Genomic DNA, 24,056 nt, shown 5'->3' with positions numbered 1-24,056 from the left:
GGTTGGGAGAAGCTTTTATTTCTGGAGGCAGAGTTCTTGTAGAAAATGGGGTGGTCTCTGTGGGTGGTCTCTGAACAGCGGGAGGGGGCTTCAAGGTCTCTGGATTTGGGTGGGGTAGCCTGCCATTTGTTGGGCTCAAAGGCTTCGACACCTCTGCCTTCACACATCAGTGCTAATTGAAGTTGTATCTTCCTGTCAGTTGTTCTGTTGTGAGTTGTCCTGGAAGATGACTACGTTTCTGATGGAGGAGAAGGAGGAGGCTGCATTCGCTGCGATCCAGGGGAGCAGGAAGATTGATGTAAGCCCTTACCCACCCTTCAAGAAGGCTGCGAAGGAACGGGTGGAGCAAAGGTCATAACCAGTCTCTCGTATGATTGATGGGGCACTAAAAAGATCCCAATATAATACACTCTAATTTACTGTAACTTTGATATGATACCCCACAGCGCTACTTTAAAACATCACTGAAATCTTAATGGTACTATTCTCAAACATCAGGTTGAAAGAATGGGAGAACCAGAATGGCCTGTTTTCCACTAAACAAAGTAAGTCTACTCACCAGGTCACCACCCCTTTGTTACATGACATGTATTATATCATTCTTTAAGATACTGAAAGTTGTTTGGAATCCACTGATTAAAGTGAAAAACTTTTAATATAGTAGAGACAGACATCTTAGGCTGGTGGACTTTACTGACTCATTGTGTTGATGCTTTTAACATTGCAGGAACTAAAGTTAACTTGCGTAACACCATTTGCTATCGACTTTCAAATGAGGTCTGGACTGCAGAGAAGGAAGACTCATTCGCCGAAATGGAAATCATTGATTCTCCAGACACTCTCACACTTTATGGAGAAGAACAAGGACATAAGGTATACTAACTGAACTTTTAATGACAATTTTCAGCACGGGGGATGTTAACAAATAGATAAGCTCACTCAATATACTTCAGTGAAGGCCAAGAGCTATGCTTGTGCAGTACATTTCAATTCATGATTGCTGTTTGATTTTACAGATAAAGCACACACTAATCAAGCTCTATGAGAGTGGTCAATCATTTGTCACCATATTTCCAGATGGAACAGGACAGGTTTTGTATCCTTTTGGAGAGATTATTCCGAAAATGTATTCAAAATATACAATATATTTATTTTGAGTTATATGTTTTATAACGTTTTTAAAAGTATCATTGATCAGAGAATACGCAGGATGGTCAGATCGTTTACCTTAATGGAGTGAAAGCTATCCATCAGAAAGACTTGCCGTTCTCATATTTGCTGTCCACGGTGCTGATTACACCTATGTGATCCTAGAGGACAAAGATCTGGTACCCAACATCCAGGCCATCTTTACATCCAGGGGTCAGGCCACCTGCTATCATCCAAATGGTCTTATATGGTATGTATAATATAGTATTATGCAAATGAAGAACGAAAATGGTACCCTATAGATTTTCAGCTTCATTGGGGGCTGTGTAGGCCTATATTTGGGAACTTGACATATAGGGTGTTTCTCAAAATGCATGCTACCGTGCTCCGAGCATGCAAATTCGAGCATGGGAGGGTCGGAGTATGAGTCCAAATCGAAGTATGCGAAATGGCGCACGGAAGGCACTTTTGAAATGTGTACTCCGTTTGAACATATTTTGAAGCATGCATCAATGCAAGTTTAAACAGAAAGTACGCACAGAACATGACGCAACCACATAAAAAAAATATGCACAATTTCTTGAAATCAATTGCAGACATTATTAAATAGCTGAAGCGCGAGAAAATACACTCCGACTTTGGAATGAAATGTTGACTATTCACATCTCATGTTGCCTGACTACAATATTTTATCTTCATATGTACGTTAATAAATACACACTGTGTTAATTTTGGAATGTTTACCTGCCTGCAATACCCACTGTAGTAAGTAAGTCAATAGGGCTAACTGGCTAGCTACTACTGTTAGCTAGCCATATAGCCACGAAGAATTGTTTGCTAGCTATGCACCTACGAATAATTAATCTACCTTGCATAACATTAGTTTTAGGTCATTTTGCCTGTTAAACAATCTGGTTAGTGTCATGCCCTGACCTTAGAGAGACGTTTTATTTCCTCTATTTGTTAGGTCGGGGTGTGATGTGAGGTGGGCATTCTATGTTGGATATTTCTTTGTTGTGACTGAGTAGGGTTCCCAATCAGAAGCAGCTGTATATCGTTGTCTCTGATTGGGAATCATACTTAGGCAGCCTTTTCCCATCTGTGTTTTGTGGGTAGTTATTTTCTGTTTAGCATTCTGTGCCTGACGAAACTGTTCGCTTTCGTTTTGGTGTTTTTTGGTTATTTCTTGTTTGAGTGTTTCTTGGTAATAAATATCATGAACACTTACCACGCTGCGTTTTGGTCCACTTCTTCTTCAACTACAAACGAGAACTACCCACCACCAAAGGACCAAGCAGTGTGGTCAGGATGAATGGACCTGGGAAGAAATCCTAGATGGGAAAGGACCCTGGAGGCAGGCCGAGGAGTATCACTGTCCGAAGGAGGAAATAGAAGCAGCGAGAGCAGAACGGCGACGCTACGAGGAACTAGCACGGCAACAACGGAAGCCCGAGAGGCAGCTCCCCAAAAAATTTTTGGGGGGGGCACACGGGGAGATTGGCAGAGTCAGGGTTGAGACCTGAGCCAACTCCCCGTGCTTACCGTATTATTTATAATATAATACACACTTAACCAGCATGGCTACCACAGCATTCTGCAGCGATACGCCATCCCACCTGGTTTGCACTTAGCGGGACTATCATTTGTTTTTCAACATGACAATGACCCAACACACCTTCAGGCTGTGTAAGGGCTATTTGACCAAGAAGGAGAGTGATGGAGTGCTGCATCAGATGACCTGGCCTCCACAATCACCAGACCTCAACCCAATTGAGATGGTTTGGGATGAGTTGGACCGCAGAGTGAAGGAAAAGCAGCCAAGAAGTGCTCAGCATATGTGGGAACTCCTTCAAGACTGTTGGAAAAGCATTCCAGGTAAAGCTGGTTGAGAGAATGCCAAGCGTGTGCAGAACTGACATCAAGACAAAGGGTGGCTACCTTGAATAACCTCAAATATAAAATATATTTTGATTTTTGTAAAAAAAAATGGTTACAACATGATTCAATATGTGTTTTTTCATAGTTTTGATGTCTTCACTATTATTCTACAATGTAGAAAATAGTAAAAAATAAAGAAAAACCCTTGATTGAGTAGGTGTGTCGAAACATTTGACTGGTACTGTATATGTTCGGGTCAATGGAGGTTGGTTAAGAACTAGGTGTATGGAAAGTTACTGAGTCGGGCAATGGAGGGAGGCAGAAAGTTTACATTTGGTCAAACATGTTATTCTTTATTCTCATGGATCCTATGGAGGGAGGTAAAGGGCAACAGTCTGGTTTCAGTCAGTGATAAGGTAGGACAGCCGTGGAGGAGTGAGGAATTTGGGCCGTGGTCAGGTCAGATGAAGTGAGAAGGAACAGTCCTATTACACACATACTTACATGCCCACAAAGGATCTAGCAGGAGGCGGGGCCATGACTACACCAGTAAGAGGAACCAATTAAGTTCCTGACTAGCAACAAAGATTTATTGGCAGTCTAGATGTGTAAGGAGTTTACTTCTCCTAGTAGGAGGGTGAAAATATATGTGCTTGTGAAAACCTGTCTTTGTCTTCGTAGCTGTTTGACCCAGTGGGTGAATAAACTTGGTTTGAGCTTTTTCCAAGTCCTTCGTTTTAGTTTTTACTCTGTATGTTTAGAACCTAACAACACAGGAAACTGTTGAGCGTGAAAAGCCCAACAGTGTTGCAGTTCTTGACTCACTCAAACCGGTGCGCCAAGCACGTACTACCATACCCCGTTCAAAGGCACTTTTACATCTTTTGTCTTGCCCATTCACCCTCTGAATGGCACACATACACAATCCATGCCTCAATTGTCTCATGACTTAAAAATCCTTATTTAACCTGTCTCTTCTCCTTTACACTGATTGAAGTGGATTTAACAAGTGACATCAATAAGGGATAATAGCTTTCACAAGTCAGGTGTTCCAAATGTTTTGTACACTCCCCACAAAATGTTTCAGAGGATTCATTTCAAGGCTATGGCCTACGAGATTCTGGTCCTGCCTTTCAGGCTCTCCCTATCGCCCGCACCTTTTCTATGGTGGTGGAGGCGGCTTTGACACCGGTGCGGTGCCAGGGGATCAGAGTATTGACCTATCTGGACGATTGGCTGGTCGTAGCAGAGTCGAGGGGACAGATGGATTGCCACACTGCCACACTGGTTTCCCATATTCAGTCTCTAGGGTTCATAGTGAATAACAAGAAAAGTTGTTTGACTCCGGCTCAGCGCATTCAGTTTCTTGGTCTCGTTCTGGACTCAATTCTAAATCATGCGTTTTTGTTCCAACAGAGGATGGTCACATTACGGCTCTGTCTGGCACAGTTTCAGTTGGGGCACTCTGTGCCTTTTATCTTGTGCCTGCGGTTATTGGGTCTGATGATGCATTTGTTTCAGTGCTGGGTGATTGCTACTCGTCTGGGTGCATCTCACCACTGCCATCAGTTTCTCAAGGTATCTTCGACGTGCCTAAGAGAGTTGATTCCTTGGAGTGACCCACTACTGCTGTTGCAGGGGGTTTTCATGGGCCAGGTAGTGTCCCGCAGGGGGATCATGACAGATGCATTCTTACTGAGATTGGGAGCGCTGTGTGTGGGCTACTCAGAAAGAGGGATTTGGTCAACAGTGCAAAGGGCTCTGCATATCAATTACCTAGAGCTACTGACTGTTTTGCTAGAGCCGAGGTATTTTCTTCCCGTGTTGGAGGGCCAGCATGTGTTGGTGAGGTGCGATGAAATACATCAACAGGCAGGGTGGGACGCGGTCTCTCTCTCTGCTAAACTTGGCCTGTAATTTGCTCGTATGGACCAGCGCGCATTTGCTGTCGCTCAGGGCGACATATCTTCCCGGCTCTCAGCGTGGGTGTGGATCTACATTCCAGGGGGGGGTCCTAGCTCTACAGAGTGGAGACTGCCCCCCTCGGTGGTTGTCCAGATATGGGACCGGTTCGGCAGGGCTGACATAGATCTGTACACATCGCGAGTAAAACACGCATTGTCGTCTGTTCTTCTCAATGAGGGATCTGGGTGCTCCGTTGGGAACGGAGGCTTTGGCGTATCAGTGGCCTCGAATCCTGCTCTATGCGTTTCCCCCTGTGGACCTGATTCAGGCCACCGTGGAGAGGGTCCGTCAGGAGGGTCTGTTGTTGATTCTGGTGGCTCTCCATTGGCCCAGACAACCCTGGTTCCTGGAGATCATCCGCCTGTTGGGTGGGGACCTGTGGAGGGTTCCGTGTCATTTGGATCTATTGTCCCAGGTGCACGGGAGAGTTTGGCACCCACGACTACAGATATGCAATCTATGGGTTTGGCTACTGAAAAGTTGAAATTGAGGGCTAGTGGTTTACCTTCCAACGGGATTATGACTATACAGTTGTCACGTGCGCCCTCTACAAGAGGGTTGTATACATATAAGTGGCGCACGTTAGAGGGTTGGTGTCTGGTTAAAGGAGTTTCTTCTTTTCAGAGCTCTTTGGTAAAAATGTTTGTTCTTGCAAGAGTTTTTTGAGCTGGGCCTTTCTTTTTCCACATTGAAGGTTTATATGGCAGCTATCTCAGCGTGTCATGTAGGGATTGACAACTCTACCCCGGGGTCTCCTCCTCTGGTGATGCGTTCCTTAAAAAGGCGTGCATCTGCTCAGACCAGTGCCTAAGCCTATGGCACCAACCTGTGACCTGGCTTTGGTCTTGTGTCAGCCAAGTGCATTTGGGATCCCCATCTTCATCAGTGCACCCTTCCTGTTTGGAGTTCGCGCCAGGCTACTGCAAAGTGATGTTACGTCCTAATGCAGCTTTTGCTCCCAAGGTTATGCTTATGTCTTACAGGTCCTTAGCTTTCGAGCTGTTCCATTTCTCGCCGCCTGTTTCCTTCCAGTGAACAACGGAGGTTGCATGGACTGTGAATGGTGTGCGTTTTACGCACGTATATGGATAGGATTGCGTTTGTGACCAGATTCACGAATCCACCTTGCGGCAGGGTGCTTTCTAAGCAGCGTCTTCTCATTGGATTTTGGAGGCTATCTCCCTGAAATATTACAGCAAAGGACAAAGGTTGGCTAGCGGTGTGCGCTCACTCCACTAGGGGTGTTGCGGCTTCTTGGGCACTGTTCAGGGGCATGTTGATTGGTGATGTCTGTGCTACAGCGAGTTTGGGTTCCCCACATACCTTTTTCCCAGTGTGGCTCATAGTGTTCTTATGGCTGGGTCAGGGAGTGGGTGTCAAGCAGTGCCCAGGTTGTGCATATTATCAGGGTTACCACATTTTCCTGTGGGTTTGAGCCTTGGCAGCACGCGAGTACAGTTTCCAGGTTACTGCATGTCTCCTGTGGGTTTGAGCCTCGGGCTGCCATGCTTCATCAACTCTGGTCCCTGCTATGCAGCATGTGCGCTATACCAAGTCACGACAGGTATTCTGTTGTTTTGGACTTGGGGTCCCTTGTACGAGTTCTGACATTTCAGGCTTGCAAGGTATTGTTCTTGGAATCATGGGATCTATGGACTTGGGCTGCAGTGGCAGCGTGTCAGTGCGCATAGCCAAGTTGCAGCAGGTCCTGGTTCCCTATATGGGTCTCTGACAGTTCAGGACTCATGAGGATTTGACAGTTCAGGCTTCTCAGGTAAGTGGATTTTGGTTAAAGCAGCCCCCCGTACCTCTCTGATTGAGAGGTTGGGTTAAATGCAGAAGACACATTTCAGTTGAAGGCATTCAGTTGTACAAGTGACTAGGTATCCCCCTTTCCCTTTCCCTTCATTAGGGAAAAAGGTGGCTTGTGTAACCCCTTTTTGGAGACGATGAAACCTGTGTGTACGTGGGCTGCCATGGGCCTCCAAGTTTGGTACCCTCTGGGCCGGCTTTGGATGTGATTGTATGTCCCCATTGTATGTTATACCAAGTGACCGACTGAAAGGGAACGTACAGTTATGAATATAACTACTGTTCCCTGAAGGAGGGAACGCGGTATAACATATTTTGGCCTCTTGCCGTCAGAGGGTTGATGAAATTCATGTGAGCCCGGCATGTGAGCCCGGCATTATAGCCAGGAAGGCGGGGCTTCTGGGGGTGAGCTCCATTGGCCTGTTGGGCGTTTTCTTCAGGTGAATATGGTTGGTCGTTGACTCCCCATAGTATGTTATCCCTCGTTCAGTCCTTCAGTGAACAGTAGTTATATTCATAACTGTATATTTGTGTGTTTTTTTTGCTTGTTTGGCAGGGTGAACCTGACCCAGCTGGGAGGCTCCTGCTGTAGTGACACCGGGGCTATGAGGAGGCGCTGGAGTTGGCTGGACCACGAGCCCCATGTCCACACCCCTCCCTTCCAGCCCATCTGTCTGACCCTCAGCCCCAACATCAGCCTCCGCATCCAGACCCAGGACTGCATCTACCTCACCTTCACCTCTCGCAAGAGAAGTGTGAGGTTCAACGTGGGGGCCAAACTCAAGGTGAGACACTGACATTGTCAATTACAGATTCAATAAAGACATCAGGTGAGGGGCGTACATTACTCTAATCATGCGAGAAGCACAGGAGAATACCATGCTTTATAATGAGCACTGAAGTTGAACACAGCTTTCTACTAACACCCACTCATATCAGAGCTGATCACTTTGCTTTTCCCCAGCTGGAGCACTTGAAGAGCCTGATGTTGCCAGGGCCAGACCTGGACCAGAGACACCTCCACATGAAGAGTGCAGAGATCTACAACCTTCTGCAGAGGATGCAGGGCTATATCACCTACCAGCAGGCCCCAAGTCCACAGAAGGTCATGCCCCAATATAGCCTGGTCTCTCAAATGGAGAGACTGAAGACACCTCTGGACAAGCACCACTCAGTCAAGAAGAGAGTTCAGATAGCTACCAAAGCCAAATAATTCATTTTTCATTAAATTATATTGGATACAGCAACTTGTCTAGTCTCAAAAACAAAAAAATGCACAATGAGACAAGTGCTTTTGTATAGTGTGAACAATGAGACAAGGACAGCAGATATACTAATGTCATCCTTTTTAATCAGATTGTTCATGGATAAATACAGTAGTTACACTATACACACACACTTCTATACAGAGGATGCCAAAGAAAAAGCTGCAGTTAAGTTTCCATTAACTTTGTAATTCATTGAATGTGGGAGTAGCATTAGGCAAATATATCCATAATATATTACATTTCTGAGTAAGACCACTGACTTCCCCATTCCTTTACAGTGCAAAACTGCTCTAGACAAAGGTCCATTAACACCAAGCTATAGAGAAGTTCAAGCATCCCAAATACAAAAGAAAAGGTAAAAAAAGACAAATTAAACAAGTTCTCAGGTTTTTTTTTTTTTTTTACATGTATGCAACAAGTTGAAAAAAAAAAACATTAACAGAGAGAGCAGGAGGAATAAGTATCATTTGGAAACCACTGACAAACAGTAAAACAGAAGGGTTCCTTTATTAAAAACAGACCAAGGGAGCAGTGTTAAAACCTGAGAGCCCTGCAGCACAGGCTGTCACAGACCAGAGATCTCCATGTTCAAAGAGAAAGGCGTAGAGTTGTTACATATCGTGCAGCATGTTTTCTTTTCATTCCGTCTCTTAATCCATTAACAAATTAAGCATAAACGTGGCGGCTGCTCGTCGCTCATTAGCTACCTGACTAATTAATAAGGTTCTATCTCCTCTATTAGCCTGGTTAGAGTGTCCTTATTCCAGCTGCTCAACATTCCCCCTTGTTTCCCATTTGCTACGCTCACTGAATGTGCCAACTTATCTTGACTCAGAAATGTTTTATTATTATGATAAGAGAAATACAGTTGATATAGCCAATAACCCTAGTCTGTGTGGATCTCTCCCACATAAAAAAAGTAAGCCCAACACCTTCCAATTTTAGTTGAACAAATTGATTCAAGATCAGTACCAAAAAGAAAATCTTAATTTCACCTGATCCTACCAACTGAGTGATTGAATGCCTAACTAGACCACGACATGCTCGGAAGCTGTTGGTTGTGTCAGTGTTTGGGGTATCTTTGGCCTTGTGTAGGATCTTTGCAGGTTGAGGGCCAAAGACTAACACAGTCCTTCTCCTAGACTTTTGCTCCACAAGCTCCAGGTCTGGCTAGGTCAGGGCTGGATTAACCCTCCTGTCCACCCTTCTGTCCAGACCAGACAGAGCTCTGCTGACCAGGCCTTCAGGTTACTTATTCACAGACAACAGCAGGTTAATCTGAAGAAGAGAGAGAGCATAAACACAGTGAGGACTCACTCCACTAAAAACATCCAGCATGACTTTGAATGTCACTCCAGACAACACTACACACAGTGAAAACCTGAATAAACCAAGGTTGAATAAATACACATGAAAAAAGATATTGAGATCGAACAGCCATTTCCAGAAAGAGATTGTAATACCTTGCCCTTGGTTATGATTTTGTAAGTGTAGCCAGTACCAGCCTTACCTGTTCCATAGAAGGGCAAGCGATGATCTGAAGGTCCTCGCCACTGTATTCCTCCTGAAGCAAGGCGTGCAGTCTCTGGAACACCTGCTGGATGTTGTTCTGTGGGAGAAAACAGCAGGTTAGTCAGAGAGCTGCTGGAGAGAAATGATCCCCTCGCTGGTCCCCTTTGTATCCCAGTTGCCATGTCAACGGTGTTATTGTGCACTTAGATTCACTTACTGTAGATTAGCACCTAGCTGTGCACAAAGAGCCGTGATAACTACTGAAGAATTATTTATTTTTTAATAAGCAGGGACAAGGCTTAAAAAAAGTAGCTGCAAATTGCTCAGCCTGAGCACCTGCTGAAAAGATCCTTATTTGTTATGTAGGAGTGTGCTAAAACCCCTATGAGCTCCTGTTACTCTACAGGGTTAGCCTGGCCCAAGATCTGTTTATTTGTACTTTGGCAAGACAGCAGAAACATATCTGGGACCAGGCTAGTACAGGGTTGGTGAAAGGAGGAGAGTTTAAACTCCACTGTCTAACAGACACCCACCCGGACAGGCTTGAAGAGGATAAACTCTGTGTCTCTGTTGGCCAGGTACAAGGACATGCTCTGTAACGTGCTTGGCAGCTTGCTCTTCATCACCCTGTAGGTAGCCATCACTATGTCGTTGATCTTGGCTAAAAAGGGGAGAGAGAGAGAGCGCTTGAGTCATTTTTCAGTTCCAAGCCTTCCTTCCACCACATGATTTAGAGGTTTCACTGAAATATGATGATACGGTTTCTTACCTGGCTGTGCCCAAGGTTGTTGGGAGAGGTTGTACGTGGGACCTCCTTGGATCGCCATGGTTTTCAGAGCGGACACCTGAAACAACACAAGACAAGTTCCCATCTTCCTCAGTGAAGGACAACGTGAGTTAGTCTTGACTATAAGTCCTATTCTAGATTGAGGAAGGCATTTGTTGAAAGTGCTATATACAGGTACCTGCCAAAATAAAAAGGAAACACTTGAGTAAATGAGGGACACAAAAGTATAGTAGGTGCTTCCACACAGGTGTGGCTCCTGAATTAATTAAGCAATTAACATCTCATCATGATTAGGGTCATGTATAAAAAAAAAAAGAAAAGCCCAAGTAGCACATTATTTTGGCTACCATGGCCCGAAGAGATCTCAGTGAATTTTAAAGAGGGATCTCAAAAGAGCTCAAGGGGTTTAAAGGGAGAGAGTGTGTGTGTGTGTGTGTGTGTGTGTGTGTGTGTGTGTGTGTGTGTGTGTGTGTGTGTGTACGCGCGCGTGTGTGTGTGTGTGTGTGTGTGTGTGTACGCGCGCGTGCGTGTGTGTAAGTCACCAGTTCTCAACCCAATTGAACAGGTATGGGAGATTCTGGACCAAATTCTGGAATTTCTTGTGGAAGAACGGTGTCACATCCCTCCAATAGAGTTCCAGGCACTTTGTAGAATCTATGACAAGGCGCACTGAAGCCGTTCTGGCCCAACACCCTATTAAGACACTTTATGTTGGCATTTCCTTTCATTTGGCAGTTACCTGTAAGTCCAATTCATTATAACCACTTTAATACTGTATGACTTTTAATACTGTATGAGAAAGACCATGGATGATGGGCACTGAGTAGATTCAGAACAGAAGGTCACAATGTTTTAAAACGAAACCCATCACATTTGAAAAGGCCTAGATTCCAGTAGAATAAGATTCACCTTTATCTTTCAGTTTTACTGCACAAAATCATGACCCTCAGTCAGTAGTCAGTGAATAACCAGAAAAAGAAAAGAGAAAGTCCAAGGTCAGGTTTTTGAAGTCTGAGCCCCAGGCTATCTGTCTGCCTCTCCTCTCGGTCAGACTGAAACGTTACCTTGGTGAGAAACTCCTCCAGATTCCCAACAAAGAGGTGAGTCTGCTGCTGGATGAACTGCTCACAGCTAAACTTCAGATGGCGGTCCACGTCCTTCTTCGAATCTATGTAGTGCTCCTTTATCTCCGGTGATCCCTAAGGTCCAATAGAGAGAGAGAGAGAGGGGTTAGTAACTAGTAAGTGGTAGTATAGATGAAAAATGACATATACTGCCAGGTTTTCCTGACATAGAGACAGGACCAGGAGTTATTTTTTCCTGTGTGAAAGTATTCAGATGCCTTGAATTTCTTCACCATTTACTGCTTTACCAAATGTGATTAAAATTGACGTCATTTATTGTCAACAATTTACACAAAATACCCTGAGGTCAAAGTGGAAGAATATTTATTTTGAATTCTTAAGATAAAAGAATTCATAACTAAAATACAGTCGTTGCATAAGTGTTCAGCCCTTTTCTTTCAGCAAGCCTAAATTATTTTACGAGTAACATTTGGCTCAACAAATCACAAATTACATGGACTCACTCTGTGAAATAATAGGGGTTGATTTTTTTTTATGACTAACCCTTCCTCTGTCCCCATACATATATCTTTAGGTCTCTCGGTCAAGTATTGAATTTCAAGCATAGATTCAACTACAATGACCAGGGAGCATTTCGAAAGCCTCATAAAGAAGGTCAGTGGTTGGTAGATCGGTAGCAATAACAAATCATAAGCATGGTGAAGTTAATAATTATGCTGTGGATTATATATTAAACCACCCAGACACATCAAAGATAGTCATTCTTCTGAACTGAGCTGCAGGACAGGAATGAAACTGCTCAAGGATGTTACCATGAGGCTATTGATGATTTTAAAACTGCTTCAAAGTTCAATGTCAGTGATGGTAGAAAACTAAACATGGATCAACAACATTGTAGTGACTCCGCAATAATGGCCTCAATGACAGAGTGAAAAGAATACAAATATATAGAATAAAACTATTCCAAAACTAAAGTAAAACGGCAACAAACAAAACAGGAAATGAACACTTTTTGGCCTAAACGCAAAGCCTTATTTTTGGAGCAATTCCAACACATCACTGAGTAACTGTTTCCTTATTTCAAGCATGGTGGTGGCTGCATCATGGTATGGGTATGCTTGACATTGGCAAATACTGGGGAGTTTTTCAGGATAAAAATAAACTGGATGGAGCTAAGCACAGGCAAAATCTTAGAGCAAAAAACTTGCTTCAGTCTGCTTTACACCAGAGACAGGGAGAGTAAATTACTTTTCAGCAGGGCAATAACCTATAACACAAGGCCAAATCTACACTGGAGTTGCTTACCAAGAAGACTGTGAATGTTCCTGAATGTCCACGTTACAGTTTTGACTTAAATCAGCTTGAAAATCTATGGCAAGACTCCAAAATTGCCATCTAGCCATGATCCAACATTTTGACAGAGCTTGAAGAATTTTGAAAGGAATAATGGGAAAATATTGCACAATCCAGGTGTGCAAAGCTCACAATAAGACTCCGCTGTAATTGATGCCAAAGGTGTTTCTAACATGTATCGCCTCAGGGTGCTGAATACTTATGCAAAGACTATATTTTAGTTATTTAATTTCTAGTAATCTTTTATTTTTTTTTCTCTCCACTTTGACATTAGAATATTTTGTATAGATTTTTGAAAAAAAAAGGACTAATACATTTTTAATCTCACTTTCTAACACAAAATGTGAAGAAATCCAAGGGGTCTGAACACCATTGCAAGGCACTGTATATGTATTCTATATTCAAACCAAATCAAAAACTTTACCTCTAATAGAAATTCTAGGATAGCGTTGTGGCTGTTGAGTCTGAAGAAACCAGGAACAGATTTTGGATTCATCATTTTGAAGGCAGCATCTGATTTGAGACAAAAAAAGAAGATTCATCTTGCTGAAGGATTAGAGTGCCCTCTAGTGTTACAAGTGAAATACGAATTTGGCTGAGATGAGTGCTAAAACAGGAACACTTCTACCAAAAGCTACGAGTTATACAGTATCTCAAGTTATTACCACTACTATAACAGTCATATGTGCATTTGATGGACACAATGGGCATTCCCCACTGATAATGACAATATAATGACAGGTTTTATGGAGCCAGAACATACATTCGCTGGCCTAATCTTTCCCTCCTCACCTCTGGTTCTCTTCAGGTCCAGAGAGATCTCCTTGATGGCAAAGTCTGTGTGGAAGGGAGCGATCTGTTCCCTCATGATCAGCAGGTGTTTGATCAGAAACAGCTGACCGTCTACCTGCGTCTGGACAAGACGAAGCCATAGCGCTAAATATAACATCTGAATAATCCAAATGTAACCTTGTTCCAAAAACAAAACTAGTATTGTGCCATTTATAGAGGAAAAAAATTAATAACAAGCTAATAGTAAAGCTACAGTTGTGTTTCTCAATTACACCCTATACAGGCAGAAACGTATAATAAAACGCATCACATGCACTGCGCCAACCCCCAAAAATAATAATAAAAAAATAAAATAGGCGCCAACCTTGTTCTTCAGGATGACATCGGACGCTTTGAGCAGGGAGTGGATGCAGGCAGACAAGGCCTCTTGCGATAAGCCCTGGAAGACAGCTCTCTGGAAAGCCAAGAAATTCAATGCATCAACACAGGGACAACATGGTGGATGGTAGATTAAAGAGATCAAGAGGAAAGGTCAAATAGTATCATGAAATGGACTAGGCTCATGATTCATTCATATGACTATCTCATATATCGAAGAGTAAACATGCAAAATGGCAGATAATCAAAGCACTCACATCTATGCACCTATAGAGCTTGGACAAGCAGACCAGCGTCCGCCTGACTGTGGGGTACCACATGCCATGCAGGTCAGCGGGAGAGATGGATGGCTGCAAGCGGGACGAGTCTATACTACCTGTATGCAAGGAAAAGAGAGGAGGGCAGAAAGGTACAACAGTAAGACTTATGCTTCTACACCTGCATTGCTTGCTGTTTGGGGTTTTAGGCTGGGTTTCTGTACAGCACTTTGTGACATCAGCTGATGTAAGAAGGGCTTTATAAATACATTTGATTGATGAACAGAATGCACTATTCACAACATATAAAGATAAGATATCCCTTTACACTCATTTGTAAACACTGACTTGCGTTACTGGCTCTCCTGTCATTTGCATCTTCAAGCTGCACGTCTGAAAATGACGACTCCTGGGCCATTAGCTTCATCTGCTCTTCCTTCAGGCTCTGGGCAATTTTCTGTAACCCCATGAGAAAGAGAGAGATGGATTACAAACTGTCTTTATTTTGTATCGAGGACGGCTGCAGGTAGAACTCAGATCTAGGATCAGCACACCTTCCCCAAATCTTAACCATGGGGGGGGGGGGGGGGGTTGTAATAGGAATTACTAGGTGAAAATTGAAGAGCAGCCGCAGATAAAGTCAATCAATCTGGTTTATTACAAGTTGCAACAGCACAGAAGCTGAGAAAAATGTAATGTCTAGCTGGCCTCTTAGAGACAAGCCCTTTATATTTTAAATCAAACAGCACCACGTGTTCTGTAAACACCAACCCCAGAGGCTTGTAGGAAGACAAAACTAAATGCAGTGACTGTCAGCTGCTACAGAATCACACAATACAATAATAATCAAGTGGCCCCTGTCCTTGTACCTCCAGTCTGGCGTCAATTACAATCAACAAAACATTGCACAAACAGAACACTGGAAATCATGTGTATTACAGAAAGGGAACACTTAACTGTTTAACTCTTAAACATTCCATTTACAGAGAGGTTAACAGAAAATGTACAGTGGCTTGCGAAAGTGTTCACCCCCTTGGCATTTTTCCTATTTTGTTGCCTTACCACCTGGAATTAAAATTCTTTTTTTGAGGGGTTTGTATCATTTGATTTACACAACATGCATACCACATCGAAGATGCAAAATATTTTTTTTCTTGTTAAACAAACAAGAAATAAGCCAAAAAAACTAAACTTGAGCATGCATAACCCCCCCCCCCCCCAAAGCCAATACTTTGTAGAGCCACCTTTTGCAGCAATTAGAGCTGCAAGTCTCTTGGGGTATGTCTCTATTAGAGGTCGACCGACTATGATTTTTCAACGCCGATACCGGTTATTGGAGGGCCAAAAAAGTCGATACCGATTAATCGGCCGATTTTTTTATTATTATTTGTAATAATGACAATTACAACAATACTGAATGAACACTTATTTTAACTTAATATAATACATCAATAAAATCAATTTAGCCTCAAATAAATAATGAAACATGTTAATTTTGGTTTAAATAATGCAAAAACAAAGTGTTGGAGAAGAAAGTAAAAGTGCAATATGTGCCATGTAAGAAAGCTAACGTTTAAGTGCCTTGCTCAGAACATGAGAACATATGAAAGCTGGTGGTTCCTTTTAACATGAGTCTTCAATATTCCCAGGTAAGAAGTTTTAGGTTGTAGTTATTATAGGACTATTTCTCTCTATACGATTTGTATTTCATATACCTTTGACTATTGGATGTTCTTATAGGCAGTTTAGTATTGCCAGTGTAACAGTATAGCTTCCGTCCCTCTCCTCGCTCCTACCAGGGCTCGAACCAGGAACACATCGACAACAGCCACCCTCGAAGCAGCGTTACTCATGCAGAGCAAGGGGAACAACCACTCCCAAGTCTCAGAGCGAGTGACGTTTAAAACGCTATTAGCGCGCACCCGCTAACGAGCTAGCCATTTCACATCGGTTACACCAGCCTAATCTTGGGAGTTGACAGGCTTGAAGTCATAAACAGCGCAATGCATTGCGAAAGCTGCTGGCAAAACGCACGAAAGTGCTGTTTGAATGAATGCTTACGAGCCTGCTGGTGCCTACCACTGCTCAGTCAGACTGCTCTATCAAATCATAGACTTAATTATAATATAATAAACACACAGAAATATGAGCCTTAGGTCATTAATATGGTCGAATCCGTAAACTATCATCTCGAAAACGAAAAGTTTTTTTTTCTTTCAGTGAAATACAGAACCGGTCCGTATTTTATCTAACGGGTGGCATCCCTAAGTCTAAATATTCCTGTTACATTGCACAACCTTCAATGGTATGTCATAATTACGTAAAATTCTGGCAAATTAGTTCGCAACGAGCCAGGCAATGAACGCAAGAGCAGTGACACAATTTCATGTTAGCAGGCAATAGTAACTAAATATGCAGGTTTAAAAATATATACTTGTGTATTGATTTTAAAGAAAGGCATTGATGCACATTGGTGCAACGACAGTGCTTTTTTCGCAAATGCGCTTGTTAAATCATCACCCGTTTGTCGGAGTAAGCTGTGATTTGATGAGAAATTAACAGGCACCGCATCGATTATATACAATGCAGGACACGTTAGATAAACTAGTAATATCATCAACCATGTGTAGTTAACTAGTGATTATGTTAAGATTGATAGTTTTTTATAAGATAAGTTTAATGCTAGCTAGCAACTTACCTTGGCTTCTTGCTGCCCTCGCGTAACAGGTAGTCAGCCTGCCATGCAGGTTCCTCGTGGAGTGCAATGTAAGGCAGGTGGTTCGAGCGTTGGACTAACCAGAAGGTTGCAAAAACGAATCCCCGAATCCCCCTGAACAAGGCAGTTAACACCCGTTCCTAGGCCGTCATTGAAAATAAGAATGTGTTCTTAATCTGACTTGCCTAGTTAAATAAAGGTGTAAAAGAAATATTAATAAATTAAAATTTAAAAAATATTAAAAAATAAATACATTTAAAAAATAAATAAAATAAAAAACGGCAAACCGATTACCGATTGTTATGAAAACTTGAAATCAGCCCTAATTAAATCGGCCATTCCGATTAATTGGTCGACCTCTAGTCTCTATAAACTTGACACATCTAACCACTGGGATTTTTGCCCATTCTTCAAGGCAAAACTTCTCCAGCTCCTTCAAGTTGGATGGGTTCCACTGGTATACAGCAATCTTTAAGTCATACCACAGATTCTCAATTGGATTGAGGTCTGGGCTTTGACTAGGCCATTCAAAGACATTTAATGTTTCCCCTTAAACCACTCAAATGATGCTTTAACAGTATGTTTAGGGTCATTGTCCTGCTGGAAGGTGAATCTCCCTTCCCAGTCTCAAATCTCTGGAAGACTGAAACAGGTTCCCCTCAAGAATTTCCCTGTATTTAGAGTCATCCATCATTCCTTCAATTCTGACCAGTTTCCTAGTTCCTGCCGATAAAAAAACATCCCCACAGCATGATGCTGACACCACCATCACTGTGGGGATGGTATTCTTGGGGTGATGCGAGGTGTTGGGTTTGTGCCAGACATAGCGTTTTCCTTGATGGCCAAAAAGCTCAATTTTAGTCTCATTTCACCAGAGTACCTTCTTCCATATGTTTGGGGATTCTCCCACATGCCTTTTGGCAAACACCAAACGTGTTTGCTTATTTTTTTTCTTTAAGCAATGGCTTTTTTCTGGCCACTCTTCCATAAAGCCCAGCTCTGTGGAGCGTATGGCTTAAAGTGGTCCTATGGACAGATACTCCAATCTCAGCTGTGGCACTTTGCAGCTCCTTCAGGGCCATCTTTGGTCTCTTTGTTGCCTCTCTGATTAATGCCCTCCTTGCCTGATCTGTGAGTTTTGGTGGGCGGCCCTCTCTTGGCAGGTTTGTTGTGGTGCCATATTCTTTCCATTTTTAATAACGGATTTAAATGGTGCTCCGTGGGATGTTCAAAGTCTCTGATAATTTGTTATGACCCAACCCTCATCTGTACTTCTCCACAACTTTGTCCCTGACCTGTTTAGAGAGCTCCTTTGTCTTCATGGTGCATCTTGCTTGGTGGTGCCCCTTGCTTAGTGGTGTTGCAGACTCTGGGGCTTTTCAGAACAGGTATATATATATATATATATATATACTGAGATCATGTGACACTTAAATAAAGTCCACCTGTGTGCAATCTAACTAATTATGTGACTTCTGAAGGTAATTGGTTGCACCAGATCTTATTTAGGGCCTTCATAGCAAAAGGGGTGAATACATATGCACAAACCTCTTTTCCATTTTTTATTTTCACTTCACCAATTTGAATTATTTTGTGTATGTGCATTACATGAAATCCAAATAAAAATCAATTTAAATGACAGGTTGTAAAGGGGATGAATCATTTTGCAAGGCACTGTACCTTACGTTTGTATCTAGGGGTGACTCACTGAAAACAGCCACATCAGACAGACCCACCTCCATCATCTCCAGTTTCTCAGGATAGGCCAGGTCTCCGGGGGCGGGGTTGTATCCGATGATGTCAGTCTGGATGTAGATGTGTGTCCTGTAGACCAGCCTCTCCTGGACATCCTCCAGCATCTGTTTCACCACTGCATCAAAGGCCCCCAACTGACCAGCTACAAACATAGTCAGTGTATCATTTCAAATCCAAAGTGCTGGAGTACAGAGCCAAAACAACTACATTTGTCACTGTTCCAATACTTTGGAGCTCACTGTATATTGCTATCTTGTATGGTAAGATGTTCTGATAAATGTAACATACAAGTGCATATTTCCTACAAAAGAGTTAACTGTACTTGATGGTTAGAGTAACCAGAGTAGGTCCTTTGTATTGTGAATAACAGTACCGTTGTTGTGGACGTGGTCCTCCAGCATCTCATTCTTGAGGATGCCACAGAGCTCTGACAGGGTCTCCAGGTGGATAACGTGGATGATGAGTGGCCGCAGGACATCGTAAAGCGACAGACACAGCTTCTCCAGCAGCTCGCTAGAGGGGGTAAACCCGACGGCAAGCTCTATTATTCCCATTCACGTCAGACTAGCGAGCACAAGGCTCTAGTGAGTTAACTCACTGCAATGTAAAGGTCATATCTGAGTCGTCCTCTTGAAATAATATGTTGAAAGTGTATTCGTTGCTCCAAACGAAAAACACGAGCTCGTATATGAGAAAGCTAGATAATGATTTGCGTCTCCATTTTAAAGCTGCCATTTCAGTTAATGAATGCCTAAGTCAGCAATTACTACAGTAGAGACATCACCTGCTGTAGCAGATACTATTGAGAATACTGACCAGGAAATAGCCATTCATGTGAGCCTTGCCTTCAAGACAAACACCCTGTACATATACTGAAGTAGAACAGGCAGGGCTCTTTGCTTCTCAGTTACAGACAGAGCTTCTTCTGCAGCCCACTGGAAGGTTAGATACATTTACATGACACTGTGTTGAATTGTATGGCTGCCCTCAGCAAAATTCAGTTAAAACCTGAAGTCAGCAATACAACAATAGAGGTGTCATGAGCTTCAGCAGATACTATGGTGAATACTAACCAACCAGGAAATAGCCCCGCCTCCTTGACAAACATATGCAGAATGTGTTGTAGGACAAACAGTACATGCTTCTTACTCACTCCTATACCAGCACTAGGGGATGGTGCTACTTACTCTAGTCTGGGCGTGGGTTTGGAGAAGAACTCATTGTAGAGCTGGTGCTCATCCTGACAGACGTGAACCATGAAGGCACAGCCACTACGCACCTGGGAGGAGAACACAGGACAGACAGAATCGGCACTGGCAAACCATGTTGAAGGCTTCTCAGATAATCTCAATAATCAAAAATGAATGGATTCTAGTAAAAAAAATAAAAAAAATATGATGTGGTCTTACTAATGCACAGTGGTCCTTGTTGTTTTGACTGGTCAGGTCTGTGATGGTGGATGTGATGCTGGGGCTGAGGAGCTGCTCTCTCTGGTCCAGGTAGCACTGGTGGATCTCCTCTAACAGCTGGTGGTACCTGGGGATGCCAGAACGTGGGAAATAATTATACGTAGATGACAGAAAACATTACATAGGTGAGGTACTCCTGATAATGGCGTTTTAGCATACAAGAGCCCCATACTTACTCAGGAATTCTCTCTGACCTCTGCTCTATTTGTTCAATCAGTGTCTGAAAGAACAAATCACACAATTATTACATCTCTAGAAAGACAACACATAATTGCATACCAAAAGAAGGGTGGCTTAGAATGTTGATGGCAATTCCAAAAGAAAAAATAAGTAATTATACTAACTCTGACTTTGGGTGCAGCTGCTCTGAACTTGACATAGTACAGTGTGAAGGCATTGTCTGCGTTAGCCAGACCCAATGGATCCTGAAAGAAAAGTATATTCTAATCAGACATACAACTCAAGAGCGAAGACAGTTGATTGTGTACCAGTACCAAGTCACAATCGATAATAAAAGTGGCCGAGGAGTTCTTCCTACCCTTTTTGTTAACTGGTTGGTGAGATTCTGCATAGTGTTCACAGTGTGAGTCTTCATGAAGTGCATAGCTTTAGACAGACATTGTTTGAACTTGGCCAGATACACTGGGTAGTCCTTAAAGTTTGGCTGTAGGTGAAAAATAACAGAAATAAGTAAGTCATAACACAATATAGTGACACAGCTCTACAGTAGAATACGGACACTTTCCATTGTGAGCTGAAAATATACTTACATGGGACGAAACATACTCTATACAGTCATCCAATTTTGAAAGCATTGGTATAAATCCTTCACTGTTTACAGACAGTGTGGGTGAGTTTAATTTCTGCAAAGACAGAGCGAGAGAGATGATGACCTTTTGCAATGCTCGGGTTAGGAACAAGATTCACCTTCAGAGACATTTGCTCGAGGATTTCAAATGTCACAGCAAAGGAGGATGGATAAAAGGTTTAATCAGAAAACCAGCATACCGTGTTGAGGTTCTCCAACTCATTGAAATAGGAAAGCTTCTGCTGTATGCTCTCAGCCAGATCCACCAGTTCCGACTGTTAAAGAGAAAAGTCCATGTTGGCAGGGAATTATGATTTTGATAACAGGCAGAGATTTCATGTCCGATGTTGCATTCCATTACAAATGGAAACAGGTCCATACTACTATGATCTGTTGGTACCTTTTGTGCCGCTGACAGTCTCACAGCCTACATGTAAAATGGTTCTCTACCTGTTCTTTAAGGAGCTGTTCACAGGCCTCATGGAGGGTGCCTGTCTTGTTGGACACAAACAGGTACTGCTTCTGCAGAGAGTCCAGGTGCTTAAGGGCAGCATTCACGTCACTCAGAATAGCATCACATTGTTCCTGATAACAATTGAGATGGTCTCTGGTTTTCCTGCAGGAGTAACACACACGGAACATTCCAGTAAATTCCTCAGAGATAGAGATCTAATGCAGTTTAGGATGCACTGTATATAAATCTACTTTCAATTTGAGAGATCAGCAAGTGGAAAGACATGAACATCAAGTTCACCTGTGCTTAGCTCCTTCATCTTGATCCATTTGTGTCTGTAGCTTTGAAAACCAGGAGAAAAACTGCAACGCAAAGAACACTGAAATAGCTAACTACTACCCAACAAACTAACACATGCAACAATCATATGATATGAAAAACAGTAGACAGTAGAGGCATGTAATGACAGTGTGTACGTGTGTGTGCCTCAGAGGCTGTGTTTATACAGGCTGCACAATTCGTATTCTCACTAATTGGATCAGCTCTTAAAAAGAGCTGATGTGATTGGTCAAAAGACAATTTGTGGAGAAAATATCAGAATTATTAGACTGCTTTTGTAATCACAGCCAGAGTAGTAGCATTGAAGTGTAATGAAAAGCAACACACCTGTTGTGCTGTCTCTATCCTCTCATTCTCCAGATCAAGCATCTGAAAGCCCTTGAGCAGGACATCTTCTGTGGAAGCTGGTACAGTTGTCGTAAATGGGGACCGTAAAGAGCGGGATGTCAGGCTGCACAAGTCTTCAATGGGCAACTGGATAGGGAACGCAAATGCGGTTTAGACCAACACATAACACAATCAATACCGTCATAGATCTCAAAATGCTAAACAGTTAGAGCTATCTTTACCAGGTTTGATTGACAGGTTACTATGATATGAGGTTATGATTCGATGACTAATGGTATGGTATGTTAGTGAGAGTTAGCTATGCCTCCTCACAGAAGTCATCAAACAAGCATATCAACTCTGGCAAGTTGTTAGCAAAGTAGCTCGTTAGCCTAGCTGGCTAGTGGCTACTAACTAAGACTCAACAAACGACGTGGCAGACTGTAGCTAGCTAGCTAGCTATATATTTGAGCTGGCAGCTAGCTAGAATGAGTTGTGACACTAACTAATGTTATGCTCCTTAGCAAGTCCCTCCTGACAATCCTACAATGTAATCAACCAATTTGCCTTCTGGAATGCATCTTTGCACCTGTCAACTAGCTGCTAAATCGGTGGTAGCCTAGTTAGCTAGGTAATTAGCATTAGCAGCTAGCTTGTCAACTCACCTCTGCGGGAATAGGGAGGGTTTCAGCGGCAGCTCGGATGTCCAGAATAGAGTCCGTTTGTTTGTCTGTCAGGGGAGCCATGGCATCTGTCCGCCGGTCCCACTGTGACAGTTTTTCACGCGTTTCTTTATCTGTCAGGTCCAGAAAAGAATGGTCTGTAGACGCCATCATCATTCTCAGCAACATTAAACGTCAGCAACAGACTACTTCCTCTTCCGGAAAAATAGGGGGAGGACTCTGACTACAGCATCCAATGGTATGACTACTTTTCAGAACAATTTCTTTCTCATTGGTGGTTGAAACGCTTAAAACGTTGCACACATAAATAAAGGTGATAAAGGAGTGGGTGTTCTCAGGAGACCTTTAGTGAACAGTGTATTTCCAGTGCAATTGGCAAGTCTGTAATCTGTAACATTGAGTACACTGTGACATTGTTTCACTAAACAGAGAAATTACACAACCCAAAGGGACAGCATGGAAGAACTCACTGCTGTTGCCCATCAATCCTACCAGTTTTATTATGGTCTTGGTAGACTATCTCAAATCAAATATTATCTGTCACATGCACAGGATACAGCAGGTGTAAACAATACTACCGCTGCACCATCAAGAGTGTCTTGACCGACTGATTACACAAGCATTTCGCTACACCTGCAATAACATCTGCTAAACAAGTGTATGTGACCCAAAAAATATATTTTGATTTGAAGAGGTGTGTGACCTCTTGAAAAGGTCACTCAGTGTTGGGTTAAGGACATTACAATAATAGTCTTTATTGCCACATGCAAGTGCTTATAAAGACTTTACAACTGGCAGGAGACGTACTCACACTTTAAATAAACATAACAATAGCCTACTAAAACTGGTACAACACTTCCACTCACGGGGCACCACTAAGCCATTCCTCATTATAATTTCCCAGTGCACCTTGCCTTTTCAAGTGAATTGTAGAGTTACCACCTGTTACTGTATTTGTTAGAGACATGGCTGTTGAATTCATACTGTACATGTTCAGTCCTGTGGACTTCAAGTGAGTTTATACTTTAGGCAAATGCCATCATTGAAATGAATCTCTTTATGACAATACATTACATACTGTATAACATACGGCCTTGCTTTGATGACCAAGTTTTACCCTAACACAGTGGTGTTAGGAACCTCCTGGTTTACAGGCCACATCAGGACTGCAAATCACATTATTCTGGCTTGCAAAGTGATGTGTAATTCCTATTAGAAACCAGTCAGAAACCAGTCAAACTGATATCCAACAGTTTTTATTCACCCACA

General features: G+C 42.7%; 2 protein-coding genes across 2 annotated transcripts; one reads left to right on the top strand and one right to left on the bottom strand.

Moving 5' to 3' along the window:
• Positions 1-202: 202 nt before the first annotated feature.
• LOC115155965 (glutamate-rich protein 6B-like) lies at positions 203-8,051 on the top strand. Its single transcript, XM_029703101.1, has 5 exons — positions 203-351; positions 499-545; positions 728-873; positions 7,361-7,589; positions 7,769-8,051. The coding sequence occupies exons 2-5, from the start codon at positions 522-524 to the stop codon at positions 8,015-8,017; spliced, it is 648 nt and encodes a 215-aa protein (XP_029558961.1). The 5' UTR covers positions 203-351; positions 499-521; the 3' UTR covers positions 8,018-8,051.
• An 84-nt stretch (positions 8,052-8,135) lies between these two features.
• On the bottom strand, positions 8,136-22,979 carry cog3 (component of oligomeric golgi complex 3). The gene is made up of 23 exons (XM_029703100.1): positions 22,770-22,979; positions 22,105-22,251; positions 21,739-21,800; positions 21,435-21,600; positions 21,185-21,259; positions 20,947-21,039; positions 20,715-20,840; positions 20,521-20,601; positions 20,353-20,396; positions 20,117-20,243; positions 19,895-19,986; positions 19,081-19,220; positions 18,689-18,849; positions 14,585-14,693; positions 14,237-14,355; positions 13,966-14,055; positions 13,602-13,722; positions 13,234-13,322; positions 11,436-11,570; positions 10,354-10,429; positions 10,118-10,245; positions 9,583-9,681; positions 8,136-9,350 (listed from the first exon to the last, which is right to left on the bottom strand). The coding sequence occupies exons 1-23, from the start codon at positions 22,953-22,955 to the stop codon at positions 9,321-9,323; spliced, it is 2,496 nt and encodes an 831-aa protein (XP_029558960.1). The 5' UTR covers positions 22,956-22,979; the 3' UTR covers positions 8,136-9,320.
• Positions 22,980-24,056: the final 1,077 nt, after the last annotated feature.

This window comes from Salmo trutta, chromosome 20 (assembly GCF_901001165.1).
Source record: "Salmo trutta chromosome 20, fSalTru1.1, whole genome shotgun sequence".
Taxonomy (NCBI): domain Eukaryota; kingdom Metazoa; phylum Chordata; class Actinopteri; order Salmoniformes; family Salmonidae; genus Salmo; species Salmo trutta.
The sequence above is the reverse complement of the archived record's forward strand: the minus strand, read 5'-3'. Positions and strand labels throughout refer to the sequence as shown.